This window comes from Xylocopa sonorina, chromosome 1 (assembly GCF_050948175.1).
Source record: "Xylocopa sonorina isolate GNS202 chromosome 1, iyXylSono1_principal, whole genome shotgun sequence".
Taxonomy (NCBI): Eukaryota; Metazoa; Arthropoda; class Insecta; order Hymenoptera; family Apidae; genus Xylocopa; species Xylocopa sonorina.
The window spans coordinates 18,555,901-18,573,275 of NC_135193.1; the positions used below are offsets into that span (position 1 = coordinate 18,555,901).

Sequence of the window (17,375 nt, forward strand, 5' to 3'; positions counted from 1 at the left end):
GGTGGTCGCCGCGCGATTCATTGAACGACCATCGGTATTTTTATCGCGGTCCATCGCGGTCGAACAACGGCTCGTAGTAAACGTTGCGTAACCGATGTGGAAAATGGCGTGTCGGCGCGTAGTAGAAAAGTTGATCGGCACCGCGACCGAGCCGGGTAAACAGGAGGAAAGTGCAGCACCTCGCTGCGCTTTTTCCGTCCGCCTGCCCTCGGCAATATAGTGCTTTTCGTAAGAACGCGGCAGACGGCGAACCGCTATAATTATCTCGTCAGTCCCACCCACGCGAGGCATACCACCTCCCCGTTGAATTATTATTTGAACAAACCGGCGATATTTATAGAATGTCCAATACCGCACCAATTGTGTGCTTCGTCAGTCATTCTATATTTAAACCTGCTGTCTACCTGGTTCGAGCGATTGGGCAGACGGTCGACGAACTTCTCGTTCGGCCTTCTCTTCCGTTCAGTCGTCTCGATCGATCGGCCGTGCAATCTTCGAGAACGGACACGCCAGCCAACTTCTTCGATCATCCTCGACTCGAACGACGATACGATAGGTGTGGGCTATTTCTCGTTCGGTTACCGCGATCGTTACCAACGTTTTACCCCCGTTCTTGGCCCCGATTGGAGGATTCCAGTTTCGATCGCCAGTTTGTATCAACTAACTCGATTTATTCCCCGCCGGTGGGTATCCATCGGAAGCCGACGCGGTTCCAGAGATTCGAATCTGTCCCATCGTCCGCCGCGGGGGGCGAACGGGGCAGTTTGCGGACTCCTCTCATCCGTTTATTCCGCGATAACGCTGATATTCGGATTCAGAGATTCAGTCCGGAACGATCGGGTCCGCGATGTACCCCGAAGGTTTTCAATTGGAATTGCACACCGTCGACGATTCACCCTCTCGCGCCCTCTCGATTGTTACGCAACCGATCGTTACGCGAAACAGTGAAACGGGAACGAAAGCAGCGGAGGTTCGCGGAGCGAACTCATAATCGGGACGGGAGGAGGAAAATGCGTTCGCGTTCGAGGCGGACGATTAATTTCTGTCGAAACGCCGCCGGTGAAGGTGACGCGGGATCCGCTGGCGCCGATGACTAAAATCTCGGAAATTACCGAGTATCATTCCGCGGCGTGTCATTAGCAGAGACCGATGAACAATGGCGCCAGATGCGACCTCGAAATGTTGACTCGGCGCTCGGTCAGATTCGCTGTTCGTGATTAAGAGCATTGTTCGCCCTGCGACCTTACATTTTTACCCCAGTCGGGGCTGGAAACACACCGGTAGGTGTTTCGTTTTTTTCCACAGCTCGCTTTTCGTTAACAGTGGCCGGCGACGCGATCATCCCCTCGTCGCGATTCCACTCGCCACGAATCTATCGGAAAATCTTCCCCCGGCTGAAACAGAGATATTCGTTCCCGGATGAAATGACTGGTTATGAAACGCGGACGGAAGGTTGGAATAATTACGAATCGAGGCACTCTCTGTTTGCGATTCGAAGGACACTTCCTATGGCTCGCGGTTTTTATGCGCGTGCAAGTTGCATCGATTGCATATCGAGAGGATTTCAGCGACGGGAAACGAGTTGCTGGTACAATTACTTTTTTTTGCTGTAAAAAAGAAACGCGATAGGTACACAGCGTTATTTCTGCAATTTCTAAGGCTCGCTAGACAGTATCTGTTCTTGTTGAGAGCCTGGATATCCGTACAAACGCCATCGCTTACAATCGTCTTTGTGGCGATCCCTCGAATCGTTGCTCCCTTCGATTCTAATCCCTCCTAACCGTACTGTCCGCATCGACGAGGTGGCTCTCCGATTTCGAATCCATTGTAGAATATCTTCGCAACCATTTCGTGGCCGTTGCTGCTCGGTCTTCGACCGATTAGGGATTGTTTTGCACGGTCTGAGTAATTAGAGGCGAAAAAAAGGTCCGAGAAAGGAACCAGATGATCGCGCGTTGAAACTTCGTTAAGCCGCAGAGCAAAGCAGCTGCCGGGGAAAACAGAGAGGAGAGAGAAATTTTCCTCGGGGTAACCTCGCTTGCCACTAGCCACGAATCTAGTGCAATTAAAGAGGAACAATTGAAACGACCGAACGCTTCGATTATCCTCGAATGTTCGTTCGCGTCAGCAGGAAAGGCGCGAGGCTCGTTCGTAGATGTATTTCGCACGCGTTGCTGTCGGTCGATCAATTTAACGTTTCCGTTTCGTTTTGGACAACAGGCTCGCAACAAACCAGCAGATGGGGTGGGCCACGTGAACCAGAAGGGCTCGGCGGGTCAAAAGGCGCCGCTGGCAGCCGGGCAGAAGGTGGCGCCTGGCGCCAAAGTTGCAGCGAAGCCGGCTCAGAAACCCTCCGCGCAGAAGGGCCAGGTTAAAGTCACGCCTAAGGCAGCCTCCGTGAAGACCGGCAAGAACAAGAAGAAGGGTCAGAGGCAACAGTACGACCTGATCGTCACGATCAATTTGGTGAGTACCAGCACTACGTTTCATTTGGCGCTGCGTAACGTCGACTGACCCGCAGTAGAAACGGCTGGTCGTGGTCAGACGTGTCTACTTAGTACCGACTAGACCGCGCACAGTAGAACTCGATGGCTATTAACGTCTGATCCGAACCTTTCGTTTCCATTAGATGGTAGCACGGGTCCGACGCGAAGACATTTTAAGTAAAACGTGTCTTTATGGTCGTCGCAAGTGGTATTTACCGAACGCTTTCGAAAAAATGTTCGCGTTTGCGTAACCTCGGTGAATGTCGCAATAAAAAGTTGATTTAATGACGCAAGAGCTGCGGCTCGATGAGATGCGAAGTAGGCGTTCCGTTATTCGAATCGTCCGCGCGCGCCATTGTTTCGAAGCGCCGGACGGCAATATTTGTATCAACACGGATCGTTTGTAAAAATAACTGTTGCGACGACGTTTCGAGAAATCCGCACGTGGCACGCACGACCAAACGGATCGGAGTGTCCGTGATTTTTCGTCGCGGCACACACCAGAAATAGTCGCAGACATTTTTGCGTTCTCCCCGATGAAACAACGAGGACGGTTCGTTAAGGAAACGGACTTTAGTCCGAGATGTACGCGATGCCTATCGTCGAGGAAACGTTGTTTTTCCATCGGCGAGCGTAAAACAGTCTGGTAAATAAGTTGTGCGGCAACAAGAACGTCCAAAGTTAGATCGTCTGAAATATTTCCGGTGGCCTTTGTGATCGCAGTCGATGTCCGCTTAAATCACGCGGGACAGGTTGATTCAGACGATCAGCGTGCCTGCCATTGGCCACCGGTACATTCTGAGAATTGTTTTCGCGACGGTGACCGAGCCCACTAGTTCCTGGCCAGGTGTATCGCGAATCCGCGTCTAAGAGCCTCGCCGATGATCGACGAGGCAACGATTCTCCCGCCGTTTGGCAAAGTGAACCAGCAACGCGAGCAGGTTGCCATTAACGAAGCGAAATGAAAGAGAAAGGAGGATAGCGAACGAGGTAAATAAAGAGGAGATCGCCAGCCAATCGTCGCGTACCACTGACAGGTTAAAAACAGCCGAAGGTTGTTCAAAAGCCCGCACCCGCTTTATCTGAACGCGAATAATGCGACCGTAGAAAGTCACGAGTGTCCGTGTTTTGACGGCCGTTCGAGCGAAACCTTCGATCGTCCAGCGTCGATTTATGAACCGGCAGACAGGCCATCGCGAGTGCATCCCGGAAAGTGGGTGTCGGTGAGAGTTTACGCCCGCGCGATATACGGAGAGGTCGGTTTCCTGCGCGAACGAGAGGGGAGAATCGGCATGAACGCGAGAAGACGAGACGAAGGATCGGTCGGCGCAAACAAACGTCAACGTTACCAGTGACTGCTCCAGCCTGTATCGCTTTCTCTTCGGTACTCCCCGGTACTCGCGTCGGTTCGGTTAACGCCTGACAGGGCTCTTCAGACGAGTGGCGGACGTTTGTTCGAGCGACGAATTTCGAGGTCTGGAAAAGCTCCATCGAGGTTGGAATTAAAAAGCTCCGTTGAAATTAAACAGGAGCACCGCGCGGCTTTGAAGAGGCGGAACGGGGCGCCGGCCAACTCATTGCCGGGGACAAATGTAAATTTCAAAGGTGCCTCGCACGGGAACTAGCATCAGCCTCGTTGTTAATCAGTGAAATTAACGCTGGTAACGCTGCTCGAGGATGGCGGACACGGAGAAAAAATACACCACGGCTTATGGAAAGTTGCGGAGATTGACGAGCACCTACGACAGTACTATTCGACAAATAAGCGTGAGTAACGCGATCGTTACCTGCGCGACGTTGGAATGCGTCGGTTCCTAGACGTTACTTCCGTCGATGTTCCATCGCTGTCGACGATAGCACAGCCGCGTGATTGATTTTGTGCCGCGAATTCGACGGGCTATCGGATAAATATATAAATGCGGCGCAGACACGTAGTTCTCGCGAATTCCTGGATGACTTTCCGCGAGTTTATGCGAGCCCCTCCTCGGGACCGCCGGCAAAGGACGTGACCCAGTTGAGAATACCGAGTCCGTCTACTTCGCCGGAGCAAGAAGCTTCAGAGGCAAGAGCTTTCAGCTAAGGCAGGATCGGCCGACAGGCTCGTGTGCCTTTCCCACAGTGCTTACGATTACACTTCAACTTATCCGTAGACGTAATCCGCGGAAGTAATTTCCGCGCTGCGTCCTCGAACGTTTCCGGAATACCAAGCAGGCGAACCTCGTCCGTTTTGGGATCAAGGTGACGCGCAATTAACGGGGAACCGTGCGCAGAGTCACGTAGAACGAAAGTGTAACGGGGGCGAACCTTAGCTCCCGTGCGTACGGAGTAACCGCAAGAGACAATTCGAACATGACCGTTTATTTCGGTACAAATTGCAACACCCTGGGCGCAACCCGTACCCATAGATCACTCGATGCCCGAGCTCGTACTTAACTAACCTGCGCTGCTTATTATAGTGAGCCGCGTTAACGTTCGTCTTCTGGGAAACCGTTTCCAAGACGTCTGTACCGGTCAGTTCGAGCGCATCGCGAAACGATTACGTTCAACACGTGGCGATCGCGTCTAAAATACCATCTCCGCGGCCATCCGCGTTCTCCAGCGACCGTTCGCGACACTTTCGGGTCGCGTCGAATCGTTTGGCAAGATCGCAACGTCTCATTATTAATAATCACGATCGAGAGGACCTGTTTCCTGTATTCCCATCGGCGGGAACGAGCCGCGTGTCGGCTTGACAGGCAGTTGGCCAAACTTTCAACTGAATGGCGGAACTGGATACGCCACGTATCGCGGATACCATTCGTCGACGATTCGGATCGGTTGAAATGTTCGACGTCTAACGTCCCTCGTGGTTCTTGGCATCCTCGCGTCTTCGTTTTATCCAGGGACTTTGATTCCCATCAGTGGCGAGGAACACACGCGGTATTCACGGAAACAGACGGTTCCCTGGTAACGATCCCATCGGATGATCGCTTACCCCTGTCGGAACGTATTTGGGGCGTAAACGGCCTTAGACCGGCGTAGCCATTTGTACGAGGGCGAACAGGGGGAACGTCGATGGCGGCTCGCAGAATTGCTGATAAGTCAATGTTCCTGTAATCGTGTTAACGGCATATGTCCCGTAATCCGTTGTCTATTAATGCTGATTTAACAATGTCGAGCACTGTCGCGCGTAGAAAGCGGATAAGCCGGACCGGTATTACCGACGGCCAAGAGCAATTTGCAAGTTGGGACAGGATCGTTAATCGTGTGAATTCTGCGTATCCCCTATCTACGTCTGGTTGATGAAATACTCGCCGGAAAGCACCGGAATTGGTTACATTAATTAACCGGGCCAGCTTCGTTCGGGACGCGGGATTCCTAGAATTATTTCACCAAACCGAACTCCGTTTCGCTTCGAGAAGTCGTACTCGGCGTTCCGTAATCCGCCACCGTCGCGCGTGGTGGTGGATCGAGAAAAAAATTAATCAGTCGCTGCGGCAATTACCGAGGAGAAAATAATTCCGCGTTAATTTCATCGAATCGACGAGTTTTCGGCTGAAATTGGCAACGTTCTTGGAACAGGCTGCAGCGTTACCGGTAGTCATCGATTCGTATCAAGTTTTCATAGGACGTTTACGCTGCACACGCGTTAACGATTCAATTAACGTATCGCGACGCATCGACCACCCTTATCGTCCGCCTTACTCACCCCACGCTTCTTCTTTTTATTTTTTCAGTCTGAATATGGACTCACGGAGGATCAAGTGGCCGGTAAGTGTATTCCACCTTCACTCTGCTCTTTGGAACAGCGAGAGGGTTAAATTTTCGACGGAAAGCTCGAGTATCTCCCTGGTAAAGGTTAACGAGCAGAAGCGGGCGTTTTTTGCGGTCTCAGCAACGAACAAGCACTCGGCGATACAGATGAACGCATGCATGACACGTCGGCTCGGGTCGCGGTGCTCGACGAACATCGTTTCGGAAATTATAGGAGCTGCTCGCGATTCGCACCGCGGTGCTCGAGAACTTTTCTACAAAACGTCTATCGAACAACGCGCCGCTGGCCATCTTTCTCTCCGCGCGAGAGAACGAGATTCGAATTCGTCTCTGTACGTCGTTTAATTGATCCGTGATGTATCCGTTCGTATCTATATCGCTCGACATCCACGTGGGAGCCAGGAGAACGTTTAATTTTCGAGAGTAGTTTTACGTAACGATGTCGCCGTCTGGTTCGGCTGGAACGTGTTGCATAAAATATCGTTTCGACTTCACGTGACTTCGACCGTTCACCTTGCGACGCGGCGGTTCCTCGAGGAGCTTTTCAAGCGACGCGCCGCGCAAGTTCTCTCGCGGTGGCACGCGACCAAAGATCGCTGATTGCGGGGCTGGGAAAACGGCTAGAGAAGAGATACACCCGCTCGCTGGTTTATGCACGTTAATGCATTCGCCGGGTGTACGCGCGATGATAAACGCAAGGTGAATGCAGGCCCGGTCTATACGACCCGCGATAAGATCAAACGGGCGAGCGGCGTCCAGAAACTCGCGTTTCCTCCTCGTACCTTACTTGCGCATTTCGTTTCCACCGGCTATAATCTGCTGGACTTTTATGAATCGGTAGATTTGTTTCCTCGCGTGATTTATCACCCGGCTAACGGAGCAATAGCTGACTCTATAATTAAACCGGCGTCTACCAAAGCCATTTCCCTAGACCGAATTCCGTCGCCTGTCCCGCGCGTACCAATTGCGGGCCATTTTCTTATCGGAGCTCTTCCGTTGGCGAATTGCACGAGTATGCAGCGCCGCTTAGCCATTAATCGTCTTTGCTGGTCGAGAATGTGCGTTAATTCCGTGGCTATCGTAGACGCGCTTTTAAATTCGGTGCTTGAGAGATATCGCGCGTTCTACGATCCGCGAACGGCAATTAAGATCGCGTTATTGGAGACGAAAGTCATTTATAGCTCGCTGGATCATCGAGATCCTTTCGTAGGGGCATCCGTGTTATTTAAACGGTACAGGGAAAGATCGTGTATCGCGACGCCCACGAACACACTTTTGATGAATGAATGCGCTAAAAGGAACGAGGGAATGAATAGTGGGAGAGGCTCGAATAAAAGGTAAACGGCAACAATAGCGGGGCAACTATTGTTTTGTCGGATCCGCTGATGAATCAGACGAGACTAGTTTAACGAACGCACGGCCTCGTAAACTATTCGAATTCTGTTGTGCACGGATTTTTACCACGCGGTGCCCGTCGGAGGCCCGGGAAATTTATAACGCCGCGTCCCTCTCGCGACTCCGCCGCTCAGCTGGCCATTTGCCCGGCACTCGCACGATCTCAGCTAGTTCTGCGCGACTTGTAACGCGTGACCGAGCGTGCACACGTACACGCGCGCCTCGAGCCAGCTACAGTGATTAATAGACATCTAAATCCGCGGATTCTCAACAATGCGACGCCGAACGAGCGCGTTCGTTGCATCCCCCGTCCTATTGCCAAATTTCCGCCCGAGTTTTTCCCTCCGTTGTTATTTACAGCGTGCTCGGTCGATCTCTGGAATTTTTACCTAAATCACGACAACTGAAACCGGAGAGCGAGGAAAGATCGTTCTCGAACTCCGAAACTCTGAATTCCTGTCGCGTTCCAAGTCTCCCGAGAGCGCGTCGAAAAAAATAAAAGTTGAAGGCATACCCTGTTCGAAATCGTCCCGATTGCTTCATTGACTTGTTCGACCGTCGGTTATTTAACGAAACGATTCGAACGTTTCAGAATTCAAGGAGGCGTTCATGCTCTTCGACAAGGACGAAGACGGCACTATCACAATGGCGGAACTGGGGGTGGTCATGCGATCTTTGGGACAAAGGCCTTCTGGTAAGTGCGACTTCGAATCGTTTGGGAAACGTAGCGGAATGATATGAACCGCGTGTCGTCCACGTGTACCAAGGTAGACGATCTGGCTAGAAGCCACGGGCTAACGGAAGCTATCCACGTGTGGTCAAAAAGTGCGACGATAATCCGAATCGTTCTACCAATCGTTATCGTGTCTGTTCGTTTCTCGCGTCGAAAAGCATTGTTTCGTGTATTTTTTCAACTCGAGAGACGCAAGATTTCCTAAGGCGACGAGAGAGTTAAACGGCGAAATTCCCGAGAACTAGGCTCTGACAAGGGCTTAGAGAAAATTAACTTTCAGCCGATCCTAAGCTCGAAACTGTTGCGACTAAGCGCACGTGCGAACGTTCGTAATTAACTGCGCGTCTAGTTCTTCTGTCCCCGCCCATCGCGCTGGATCTACAAGGGAAATTAAATGTCTTCCGTGAAACGACGACGACTGCGCGATGAATATGTTACACACGGGGATTAAAGGGACGACATCGTGAAAATTACGTGTCCCCGCGCTCGGTAAAATTCAATTCCTCGTTTTCTCGCCGCGGCGCGAGCTGGGATAGCTTTCCAAGCCGAAAATCGAGCCCGCAGGATGTGATGTCCGACCGATGTAACCATTTTAGAAACGGAATTACGAGACATGGTGAACGAAGTGGATCAAGATGGCAACGGCACCATCGAGTTCAACGAGTTCCTGCAGATGATGTCAAAGAAGATGAAAGGAGCGGATGGGGAGGACGAGCTGCGCGAGGCGTTCAGGTACTTGGATGTTCTGAAAGTCTACCAGCGTCCTCAAAGACGACGCGGGACCAAGTATTAAAGATTCTCTTCTTGTTCCTTAGAGTGTTCGACAAGAACAACGATGGTATGATCTCCTCAAAAGAACTGCGACACGTGATGACGAACCTTGGAGAGAAATTGTCGGAGGAAGAGGTGGACGATATGATCAAGGAGGCAGACTTGGATGGCGATGGAATGGTGAACTACGAAGGTAATTTAATCCGTTAAATCGTTCGACGTTAGACAAAGCGACACGGTGTCCCGATTCTTGACGTAACTATCAAAAATATAGATGCGCAATTACGATGGCTAACCTCTAAAACGAATGAAATTCGAGTCGGTTTCGAAGTCTTGTAGCTCGCAACGATACGATATTCCCACAGAATTCGTGACAATCCTGACGTCGAAGAATTAGTTCGGTGGCCACGGACCGGAGAAGAAGCTATTCAGCTGCCGGAAGTCTTCGTCGAAGAGTAGAATCAAACACGTGAATTCCCTCTCCAATACGGCAACCAGCTGGTCATCCTCTCGGACTCCGCGGTCGAGCACATTTCCAGCGAGATTAATAATTACTGAAAACTGTTTCAAGACGAGAAGGGAGAACGCCGCGCCCTTGGTACCGCGCGGAAGACACGGCTCGGCTGCTATACGGCGCGCACCATTTCTTCCCGCGCAAGGGTAAGTGGTACCGGAAGACTGAAAGAACCGTGTCTCGAGTAGCGGGGTGACGTGTGAGAAGTCTGGGAGATAAATAAAAAAAAAAAAGAATGAAAAAAAAGAGTAATGTAAGAGAAAGAGCGTGGAAAACAGGAGGGTGACTTCCGCAGTTGTGCACGCATACACGCATACACACCTCGCTCCTTCAAATTAATTTAACGAGTATAAGCTAGCGGAACGACATTATACGTGAAAACCGAGTGAGGTGCTCGCTCCCCCAATACAATCAACTGAGCTTCGTTTAGCGTTTACCTACCTACTACCTATATTATATCTACTAATGCTATACAAAACGTCGTTATTGATATTGTTAGGAATCAATCAGTCCTTCTCCATCCTTCACCGATCTCGTTCAAATGTTCAAAACGCGACTCGCAATCGATGGCCTAAAATGTGTCGTGGGATCGCGGATGACGATTAAGCGATACAACATCGAGGAGGCATACACGGTATCGAATCGAAGCGTCTCTATACTTGTTGAATCAGAACGGTATCGTACAGGATAAACCTTGTCGCGCTCGCGAGCGCAGTGAAAACGATCGAGTAACCCCCGTCATCCCCTTCGCGTCTATCGTCCGATCGGTATTGTTCCTCCAATCTCGTAGACTCGCTTGCAAACGAGACGAACCCATACCCCCAACCCCTGACTCGTTGCCGAGTTGAATTTCGGGTAACATTAACTGTCATCAACGTTCTAGCCGCGGGACTCGACGCGAGATAGCTCTATAACGATCTGTCTTCAAATTTAGATATGAGTGTCGTTGGCAAGTAGATTAGTCTTAACGATGATATACTCCTTGTGGCAGAATTTTTAGAAGCATGTTATGGCGGCCTGCCAGTGCGGTCGTCGAGAAGCAAGAATCAAAGCAACAGTAGCGGTAATTCCCTTAAATGTACCACACCGAGCCGTAGGAGTACCCGATGAGTTTAGTTGCCGAACGTTTTTCTACCCGATGTTTTTCAACGCTCGTACGCGAAGAGCCCTTGTCGTTATATAGCCCCCAGACGTGAGCTTAGGCCCCGCACACCTCTGTCAGCTCTCCTCTAACTGTACCCACCGAACACCGTCCACCTGAAGCCACGACAACCGAACCCACCCACAGGCCAACCTGTACTACGTCGCGCACCCTTAGGCCCTTAAGAGTTAAGAAGCCGCAGCCGTAGGTCGCGATAGAGGGTAGTTAATTAGCGCGTAGAGGAAGTACGTACACGTAATAAATGATGCATTATACACATACCTATTATATATACCTATACATGGTGTTACTACCGAAGATACTTGAGGTAACGTTATTATGGATATTCATATATATTTAGTATATACTTATACATCCATACGTACGTACATATATTATATATACATATACACGTTAGCGACGTATGTCGGTGGTATACTGGCATTGATATTTTTATGGTTTTAAAAAAAAATACAACAACAAGAACAAGAACAAATGTTAGTGTCAGAGAGAGAGAGCGCGCGCGCGAGAAAGAGAGAGCGAGAGAAAGAGAGAGAGAGAAAGAGAGATGCAGCGAAAATGTAAGAGTGAGTGAGAGAGAAAGGGGAGTGAAAGAGAGCGAGAGAAAGAGATGCTGGCTGGTTGGCCGAAGCGCGGAAAAGAAGCGCGTGTACATAACGAAACATTCAGGCGGGAGATACGGGGAAACGGGATAAAACAATAAGAAGAGCTCTTACAAGCACAGCACACGGACAGGCACTTTTTGTCCTTTAACAAGCGTCGACGGATGGTACACGAATCTTGCTACTGTTATCGTATATGCCGATCGCACGATCAGGCGGTGATTTCACAAACGTACACACGATATACACATAGAAATAGACAATAATTCTGTTCCTTAATTAGACGACACGCATATAGTTACACGCATTGCGTTGTTCAGTTCGACCGCTAGGTAAGCTACGCGATTGGAGTCAGCGACAGGGTAACGAAATTTCGGAAGGGTAGCGGTTGAAAAATAGGGGACATGCTTACCTAATTTAGCGATCGTTCTTTTCAGCTGCCTACCGCCCTTGGCTCACGATGGAAAAAAAACGAGAGAATCGTTTGAAAAATTCTACACGTCTCCAATACGAGCTATGAGTTTCATTAGAGAGGCAATTAATCCTTTGCGCTCGACGACTTTTTCGGTTGGACGACGCTGCAACTCGAGACGATTTTGCGCGTAAATGAATTTATGTAGAAATTAACATACGGAAGTGTTATATTTTGATATATTATCTATGTTTACAGTTTGAAAAACATAATTATCGGAGTTCAAGTTCTATAGTTGCGTTTGGAGTGATATTTTACATAGACACTTACCAAGATATTCTGAATTGCTAGAATCTTGTGGTCATCGCTGCTACTTCCGGATTCACTGTCTATTACTCGAATTTTTCTATTCCTCACACCCGATACTACATCACTATTATGGATAGACACATTTCTGATCAATTAAAACTATAAAACGAGTGGCACAAGATTTCACGATACGTGTGCTTACTACGATCGTCGAAACTGTACTGAAGCGAGACACATCGTATTCAAGACTACAATCGTAGAGGAATTTTACGTCACAATGTCACTTCCCAACCGAGGACATAAACAATCTAAGCGACCTATTCTGCGAACCAATACTTCGCTTCTATCAACTAGAGATAACGAAATTCGACATAAATACAGCCGCTCGAGTTGTCACGCGAAACATCGTGGCGAGTGAGAGTCGCCCCATTCGAGCGCAAAAGGTTAATACCGATTACACCTGACGCCTAATTCGGTGAGCCGCGGGCTGCGCGAACTACACGAACTCTACACGAGACACGAGGAATCCTAGAACACGCGAAACATAAAACAAGACGCTTGGACAGTTAAAACATAAAAAAAGAGCTCGACAAGTCGACAACAAAATAGTAATGTATAACGTCCCGAAGACAATATCTTTAACGATTTTATTAAAGGAAGCTATTCGAGATTTACCTCGAGAGAAGGCCTACGTTTTGCCACGTGTGTCCGAACTGGTAGATTGTAGAGAGATTGTCGAGAGAAAAAGAGAACGCGAAGTGATAATAGAGAGACGAACGGTTTTACGATGCAGGAATTACGGCAAAGGTGCTGTTTAGCTTAGACATCGCCCATTTTCTTTTCCAGTCTATCCGTCTGCTTTCTTCTCACCTGAATTACCGCACGATTCCCGACGATTGTTTCGCGAATCTCGATTACACCCATCTAGAGACCCTTCTGCCCTTCGTTCGTTACATTTCATTGAGCAACATTTTCCCTGAATGGTTGCGACGAACCGGTCGGTTCATTTGGTCTCACGACGCGCACGAAATTTCACTGCACCCCATGAACGTTTCGTTCGACGCTTTCCGTCTTGAAACAAGAACGTCTGAGACGTTCGACATCGATAAAAGAGTATCGACAAACGCTAGAACACAAGTACAAGATATCGTCAATATCTGTATATATCGTTCCCAGAAATCGTTGCTGGATCAGAGGCCTCGAAGAATCGCCGCATCGGATAAAGCATTGGTCGGACAGGCAAGGGAGGTAACTTGCGGGCGTCCATCGGATGCATGTTCAGTTCGCAACGCGAAACCAAACGCACACTTGTCACGCGCGCTTTTAATAGGTACCTCTTTCATTAATATAGATCACCCGCGATTCAACGAGATCTCTGATCGCGCGCACGTTTCTCTCGAATCAATTATATACCTATCCCTCCATGAGTAAATCCCTCCCGTGTCGATAAATAACTACCCCCCTCTACGAATCCCCGTCGCGTGGTACCCCTTTCGTTCTATATTCGTAGGGGTACAGAGTTGTTCTCGAAACGAAATCTGCATCATCACGCGGGTGGTAATTTGGTAAACGAGCGACTCTGTCGGACGAATTATCGTTGATCAATCCTACCGAAAAGTATTTTTGTAGAATACTCTTCGAGCCAGATCCTATAATACATTGAGATACATACGACATCGCGTTACATTGTATTCTATACATCGCATTATATTTACGTCGATGTATACGCGGCGTGTACAACAAATTGTATATCGTATCGCATCGCATCTTATTCTGCTCTGGCAGAACATCATTGTAATCGTTATACCGTGTGAGCCGAAAACGTTTATGCTCGTAGCGAGACAGCAATTGTACGCGACGAGCCGATCATACAAACGTCCTTAAGAGGAGTACGCAAGTCTTCCTTTCGATCTGCGCTGTTCGAGGTTCGAGGGTGTTTCTAGGGTTTAATTTTACGGCGTACCTGCTACAATCGCGTTCTGTCCCTCTAACGTCCGTTATTTTTACGCAAAATCATTTGAGGATAGGGTTTGCGAGTTCTTGTTGCGCGAAGAGTCGAGACTCAGCGACTCGCTGAGAAAGAAACATCCGGAGACTAACTTCGTTGAACGCCTCGTTCAATGCTTTACGATGATATTCAGTACTAGAAGAAGAAGCGAAAAGAGAGAATGCTCTTCGCATTCCCTTGTTCGAAAACCAGTCTAGACGATCGCGAAAAGTTAGTCTTCGCTTGTTCTTCATTCGTATCGATCGTTTGTTACCTAACAGAGCCTCGGAATGACGCGTCTGCGAGAGATGTTCGAGATAGATACGCTCGTATGTAACGAGTCATGCTGCGAACCTGTATCCACGTTTTAGACAAATAGCATCGCTTTCGTCGGGTATACCACAGAGCATGGCTGGATAGCCATGACATTTTCATAGATGTTCGATACGTTGACGACCCAGCCGAAGTTCTGCTATCCAGAGGCTAGAAATAACCGACGAATCGATTTCATCTCGCATTTTTCTGCAATTCCCTAAGTTTCTTCGAGTTGTTTCGCTTCACGCGGGTCGAGAAACTGTCGAACGACATCCGAAAGAGCTATCGGATACTGGCTGGTAGATTCGAAACTCGAGTAACGCGTGCTCGTGGCTTTTTACGAACGATCTCGATCGAAGTCGCATCAAGGTTGATCAAGGACCGCGTAAAAGGACAGGGGAAAAGAAAACTATATAGTTGATATCAAATGAATTGAACGATGCAAAGGTAATCAAATAATAATATGTACATTGCTAGATACGAAAGAGAAACCTGATTAACTTAGACGTATAATAATTGTAATCGTTGACTAAGTGTAACTATGTTGTACCAATTGACACGAGACCGTCTCGGCCGACTGGGGATCCTTCTGCTCGAGGAGGATCCCGATCGTCGTTAGAACGGGGACGGTTTCTCGAATCGGTTGTTTGTTAGTATAATCGAATATATCTACGTTTCTCATCCGTTGGCTGAGGTAAGGGTATCCGCGCTTCGCAATGAAATCAAGGAAGGTGTCGAACGATTTGAAAAAAAGAAGCAAGAGACTGTGCGTGTTGCTCGCGGCAGTCGGATAAATCGAAGCGTCTAGATATCGATCGCATCGCTGAAGCACAGAAGATTGACGATTCGTTGATCAGAGAAAGATTTCTTGGTTGAAAGGATTTGGAATTGTGTAATCACGTTATATGGTTCTCTTTTTTTGTTTTTTTTAGATCGAAGTTCTATCGTTACGTGCTATCATTTAGAGGGTATATAAAAGCAGCCAAAGCAAAGAGGATGAGACATTAATCAAATTGACGGAAACGGTGTCAGAGACTTCCGAATGATACTCAATCGCCGCATCGCGAATCCTTTCATTTGCCAGGATTATGTTCGCGTACGAAATGAGTGCAATGCCTTGCTACTTTCCGCGCGTTAATCTAGAGGCATCTAGAATTTTACTCCAACCAAAAAAAAAAGAATAAAGAAAAAAATAAAACGACGCTTGGTTTCACTTTACGCGGTTTAAAATTTGCAAAAGTTTATCGCGTCCATCAAAATTGAACTTGGTCCGTGGAAATATCAAGCTTCGAGTAAATTTCCCTAGGTGTTCGGATGCAAAGCGCATTGTAACTCGTTAGCGGTTTCTTCCCTCGTACATTCGCTACTTTTATTGTAAATTTCTGTTCGGTTCGCCTAACACGAAGCGGTCTAATATAGTGACATTGCAAGTAGGCAATATAATATATCATAAAAACTACGACCCAGACACAATCACGGTCAAGAATAATTATTGTAATAAGAAAACGTCTTTCATTAATTTATTAAACGATCGCGAGTACAAGTGGTGTTAATTAAACGAATATACGCGTGTATATCCGATGTAGAGCAAACTGAAGGGAGACAGACCCGTTCGATAGGTCTTTGGTTCTTCGTGGGGTGCAAAATAACTTTAGAGGATACGGCGTGGAAACGAGCGTGAGCTCGTCGAGATGTAATAAGGATGAAAATAATCTTTGAGATGTATTAAGAGAATAGCGTTAAAAACTAAACAAAGCGAGGTTACACCAGAGATATCGCACTGTGAACGAGAATATTTATATTTTTACTTGAGAAAATGTTATAATAACGTTTATAACGTCTAATTCTCACCCGGTAAGGAATATTTAAATGTTATTTTTCTAGGGTATATATCGAAATACTTATTATTATGTTATGACGAAACGTGCTCTCGAAACGTCAGGCAAGCGAGATCTACTGTGTAGATGTAATATTTACACGTTACAAGTATTGCGTTCGCTTCGATAAAACTTCATTATCTCTACGATTTCTCGATAAGTAGCGTATATAAATATATCATAATTAAACGTATAACGTGGCTGTTATTGAACTCTGTATCTGGTCGCGAGTGCTCACGGAGAACGTGCACGCGCGACTCAGCTAATGTGTTTCTCGCGGTGTTCATTACAATTCGACTGTTGTATATATTATTTACGTCTAAGTTCGAGTAATACGTGAATAACTCTACACAAATCGTTGAACCGTTGATAGCCAATGTTTATCATTCATAAACGATACTTTAGCCTACTTGAAAACGATGTACCTATCTTTTTTTCCCAACGCGTCTCAGAACTCGCTGAGTGACCATTCGTTTCTGCTTTACTGGCTATCAATACGTACGGTAGAAAGCAAAGAACAGTGTAACGTAAAATAAGCTCTTTACTTTCGCCTCGTACCTTCTTGTTTTCGCTTGAATGCTATTGGGACAAGAAAGACGAGAACGCCTCTCAGCTGACAATTACCGAACGTTATTTACGTTGTTCATTTGTATAGTGAGAAAGATATTTTGTTCTCTAACTGCGGTACCTGTGATTGATGGTTATTACTCAGATTTGCTCCACTCACGTTTCGTCGTAAGCTGGAAAAAAAATGGAAGTGCTGGAAATTGTGGCGAGAGTGCAGTATGCATGGTGTTGCTGTGTGAAATCATGTTAAGTGTAATGTTATGTACTGTAAGATTAGAATACATCCATAAAATGGTGATGGCGTGTACTGCTGGAATGTAATACATGTATCAAGTTACCCCTAAATACAGCCATTTTATAATGGACATTTATCTGCGGTCCGTTCGTCTTTTCTTCGTTAAAAAAGAAAACCTACAGATAGTCTCTTGAGGATACAAAAAAAAAATGAAATAGACGCAGCACAGAATAGCGTACAACAACAAAAATGATAGG

General features: G+C 47.6%; 1 protein-coding gene across 8 annotated transcripts in view; it reads left to right on the plus strand.

Annotated features, from left to right (window-relative positions):
• Nucleotides 1-9,898, plus strand: part of LOC143432620 (neo-calmodulin) — a 53,035-nt gene extending 43,137 nt beyond the window's left edge. For 6 of the 8 annotated variants that reach the window (XM_076909381.1, XM_076909385.1, XM_076909383.1 and 3 more), the window contains 6 exons: nucleotides 2,221-2,466; nucleotides 6,203-6,236; nucleotides 8,227-8,328; nucleotides 8,964-9,099; nucleotides 9,183-9,331; nucleotides 9,504-9,898. In XM_076909381.1, coding sequence (XP_076765496.1) covers nucleotides 2,221-2,466; nucleotides 6,203-6,236; nucleotides 8,227-8,328; nucleotides 8,964-9,099; nucleotides 9,183-9,331; nucleotides 9,504-9,535 — 699 coding nt within the window. In that variant the 3' untranslated portion in view covers nucleotides 9,536-9,898. Of the gene's footprint in view, nucleotides 1-1,509; nucleotides 1,582-2,220; nucleotides 2,467-3,312; nucleotides 4,254-6,202; nucleotides 6,237-8,226; nucleotides 8,329-8,963; nucleotides 9,100-9,182; nucleotides 9,332-9,503 lie in introns of those variants that run through there. The other 2 variants (XM_076909386.1, XM_076909388.1) reach the window with 2 other exon arrangements.
• Nucleotides 9,899-17,375: the final 7,477 nt, after the last annotated feature.